Genomic DNA, 4181 nt, shown 5'->3' with positions numbered 1-4181 from the left:
CTCTCTCACGTGCAATAAGGTTGTTAGTGGGCGTCTAAGCGACCTCACCCAACGAACTAGGTACCTTGGTACAAATGTCGTTACGGAAGAGGTTACGCGGCTTCACGTGCGCACTTAACCGATATAAAAATAAAATCTTGTAAATGTACTAAATCGACTCATTTGTATTTGATCAAATTAAATATAAAACTTCCTAACCAATCAGTGGATGCCATCTCTGTAAATGTGCACCGGATCGTGGATGACGCTAGCCGTCATCCCTTTCAATGTGAATGCACCTTTGTGCATCATATACACAAGGGTGGATCACTATGTGCAACACGCCCAAGCGGCAGATCTAAGTACTTCACATGAAGTAATTTGCACCACACCCAAGTGGCAGGTCTTAGTACTTCACATGAAGTAATTGACCATCCCGTTAAGTACACAAAGTGTACCTAATGGATGTGTGTAATGTAGGGCAACTTTAGCCCGGCACTGTACAAGCAGACCAGTTTCGGGCGGTCTGAGAAACTGCGTGACCTAAATCTTCTATGACACATTCCAAAGAGAGAAAACCAACGATGTGTTTTTTTCACGAGGGCAAATATATAAGCGTTTAGTTGAAGTGCCAGGGGGTCAGTCCCCAAAGTTAGGCGCAGAGATTAGCCGATCAAAGCGGAGTATAAAAAGGACGGGCATAAGGGCAATGGAGACGAGATCGGAGAAGAATAACGCGATACTTAACAGGGAGCAGAGGACGGCCACGGACGAGATGGTAGACGTATTAGAGTCGGAAGTACCATCCTCCAAACCCCCGCTCATGGAAGAGGGTAAAGACGGGGAAAAGAAGCCCACCGGTGAAAACAATGAACGACGAACGCTAGTCGGGTGGAGGTGGAGCCAGAACACGGAACGAGTACACCGGAGGCAGTAGATCTGACGTCTGAGCAACGACAAACGTCTGAGAGCCCCCCAATGGGAGGAGCAACAGGTCAACTGAGAGTGCAGAAACCTTTACGCGCAACAGCGGAACAGATGTTCACAGCAATGGTAAAAGACATGGTACAAGTGCCAGGCATCGGCCAGGTGGAAGCATGGCGCACAACGCTAAGAGAACTATTTGCAGGGGCCTATGAAGCGGTACCCATGCAACGGGAGGTCCTATCAGCCGAGAGATAACGATTCTCCAAACTCAATGGGGTGGAAGTAGCTAGTCTGTTAAGCCTCTTCAAGCAAGTGTTCGTCAAGAAAGCAAGAACCTTTTCAGAATGGGTAAAGCTTGCGACAACGATCACCAAGGAACTACTGATCACAAAATAATCTTTCAAGGAGATCGTTCGCAAGCTATCGAGTCAGTACAAATGAGCGCACACCCAGTCCTGAATCAGTGGACCAAGGTGGTAAAGAAGGGTGTCGGAGCTCCACCGGTGCCATTTATTGGAGCTATCAAGCCGATGTCCGAGGACTACATGTTTAATCCAGCCAAGTTCACTAGCGAGGAGATCGTTCGTCGTAAGGATTTATTTGCAACGTCCAAGTCATTAATCAGTCGTTAATAAGAGCGTAACGGGACGGATGATGAATGTGCAGTGTTAGCAGGCATTGTGGAAGGCAATGTAGCATGCAGGCATCTTTCGGACTTCGTACGACAAGCGCTTAAAGCGCAACCGCTTGCGTTTTACGGTGCCATCCAGGTTCAAGTCGAAGGCGAACTAATTTTGCAATTGGACGGAAGCCGGAGTATCAAGATCAGCAGACAGGGCTCACGGTGGCAATCCTAGAATTGGTGCATGCTACGCAATGCTGGGGCAGACCAAGACGATAAGCTATGACCAGGTTACTAAGTCCACCCATATCTACTTCTTCACCCGTGATCACCCGTGATATACCGCAACGGCATCAAAGTGTCCAAGTCATGTACAGAGAACGCATCTACAGGCTTCAAATGCGCTCCAAATCGAGAAGGAAACGATCCGGCGAAGGTAACACCAAGGAAACGGAAGCGGCTATGCTAGACGTACGGAGTACACAGTGCAGTTACACAACCTCACGCGGCTCACGGACATTGGACGAATCACAGCGTATCTTAAAGATAAGATATCGGTGGAGTATGATATGGAAGATCTGGATACCAAAACCCCGCATTCACGCACATCAATAGCGTGGCAGATTACCTTTAAGCTAGCGAGATGCACAACTTTTTTCGGATAGGATAGTCAGAATAATATGGTTTGGAACGACTGTCGTGGCCAACAACCCAATGTAGGGTATCGGATTAAATGTTGCCATTGTTGGAACCTGGGTCACACGATGGCACGATGTAGCTTTAGCGACAGTCTGCTCCGGGGTCCGGGGCTATCGTAGCTACTGAAAATAAAATCCAAGAGCTGGAAGACATGGCTAGGCCGTTTTCAAGTCTTACGGAAATTTGTAGCACGGCCACGAAGCGTATTGAGCTGCGATTGGAGGCAGCGACAGCGACAAAAGCCGTAGAGACCAGAAAGGAGAAATTGTTTCAGGTGGGGCAGAACAGCAGCGAATAATAAAAGTCCAAGGGGGGCACCTTAAGAGGAGCAAGACACGAAATTCGCGCATGTGTAACCAGAACCCGAGCCCTCAGAGAAACAACCCTGGATCAAGGTTAGTTTAGGAGGTGGTCTGTTGTTATGGGCTCGTGAGCTCTCGCTACAAGAAAAGAGAAAAGCTAGCTCATGAGCGTATCAGGTTCTTGATTACGAACCGAGTGAACCCGATACGCAGCGGACGAGCGGCAAGAGAATCAGTCGGATTTTTTTAGAGGTAGTTGACTTACAGGTGGATGAGTCGATAGCGACTACAGAAAACCGTAAGGTCGCTGAGGAACCAGATGATAAGAAACGACGGGGTATTGGACTCGCTCCGGGCAAAGCGGTCTAGACAACAAGTCCCGTTCTGCTCACGCACAAAGCGTAAAGAACGACGCATGTTCCGAAAACTATTGCAAACTTTTGGTCGCAGTGGTAGCGCCCAGCTACCACTGGGAGTGCATTTAGCCCAAAAGCCACGGTCTCATCCAAGACGTTAAACATCAGTTAGGCATCCGAGAGGTAAACAACACGGCCACTAGAAACGGCATGGTGATGGTGTCAGCCCAGGCAGCAGTAAAAGCAACTCTAGCAGGACCCGAAAAAACGCTGGAAAACATGACCGCAAGTCTGAAAAGAGGAATCAAATTTGCGGGACTACTCCATCTGGAAGACCAATTAGCCCACGAACAACGCGTTAACGCCTTAGCAAACACTCGCCGCGGGTGGGCCAATATGTAGCGTACCGAATCTGCCAATCATATGAAGTTGTTTTTGGAAGATTACGCCACTGACAGAGCCGTCATCATCAGTGATGATACTGGGGGGGGGGTACGATGAGTATGGCAGTCAATAACCTTCTGCAGACAGTATACGTCTTGCACTTGGCGGATGTACAGAAGCAGGAGTGGGCATGCAGAAAATTCAAACCATCGGCCATTACACGTTATCGTAAGGTAATCGAACCAGCAAAAAAAAACATCTCGGTAATGGATCTTATCGATGATAAAATGGTTGAAAGAACTGAGCACCCCGCGCAACTTCCACTTCTAGTTCAATATTGGGGCATGCACTACTCAGCTTTCATCTACACAGGACGAGTGGACACGCTGCCAGTCTTAGAGGTGGCGGATGAAGACATGCCCAGCAACGATACCGAGGGAGAGTTTCCGGTCGGAACAGTCACCAACGCCACCGGGGCACCTGCAACGAATCCAGCCAGCCCAAATTTTCGGGACTCTCAGGAGGATGCAAAAATGGACGAACAGTGAGATCCATTCACATGGAGCGGAAAGTCGATGAATTGTGGGCCAGACTACAGGGAGGCTCTACGCTTCATGACCTACAACAAGGTGTCCTTACCACTCTTACAAATGTGGCAGCAACAGATAGAGGACATTGATCAGGGCGTCAGTCACCGAGTCTAGTCAAGAGGAGGTGCAGGCGTCTCAGAGCAGTGCAACGTTAGAGGTCAGTAGCTATAGCCCCATCTAACCATCGCCAGCTGAGTATACAGCGGGGTCAGATCGCCCCCAACCAGACGCGCAGGAGTACCAGTTCCAGTCACTACAGTGGTAGCTCTTCTCATTACGCCACCAGTAGAAAACAAGACAAGCATCTTCAGAGTGAAGAAGC

General features: G+C 48.9%; 2 protein-coding genes across 2 annotated transcripts; both read left to right on the top strand.

Moving 5' to 3' along the window:
* Window positions 1-688: 688 nt before the first annotated feature.
* Window positions 689-916, top strand: CCR75_007031 (uncharacterized protein; the record flags this gene model as incomplete). The annotated part of the gene is made up of 1 exon (XM_067965095.1): window positions 689-916. One exon carries the CDS (start codon window positions 689-691, stop codon window positions 914-916), a length of 228 nt encoding a protein of 75 aa, XP_067823020.1.
* Window positions 917-3535: 2619 nt separating this feature from the next.
* On the top strand, window positions 3536-3817 carry CCR75_007030 (uncharacterized protein; the record flags this gene model as incomplete). Its single annotated transcript, XM_067965094.1, has 1 exon — window positions 3536-3817. One exon carries the CDS (start codon window positions 3536-3538, stop codon window positions 3815-3817), a length of 282 nt encoding a protein of 93 aa, XP_067823021.1.
* Between the last annotated feature and the right edge of the window lie 364 nt (window positions 3818-4181).

This window comes from Bremia lactucae, assembly GCF_004359215.1.
Source record: "Bremia lactucae strain SF5 chromosome Unknown BlacSF5_NotPlaced_41_SHOA01000006.1_59656bp, whole genome shotgun sequence".
NCBI classification, from domain to species: Eukaryota; Oomycota; class Peronosporomycetes; order Peronosporales; family Peronosporaceae; genus Bremia; species Bremia lactucae.
This window is presented reverse-complemented; position numbering and strand designations above follow the sequence as displayed.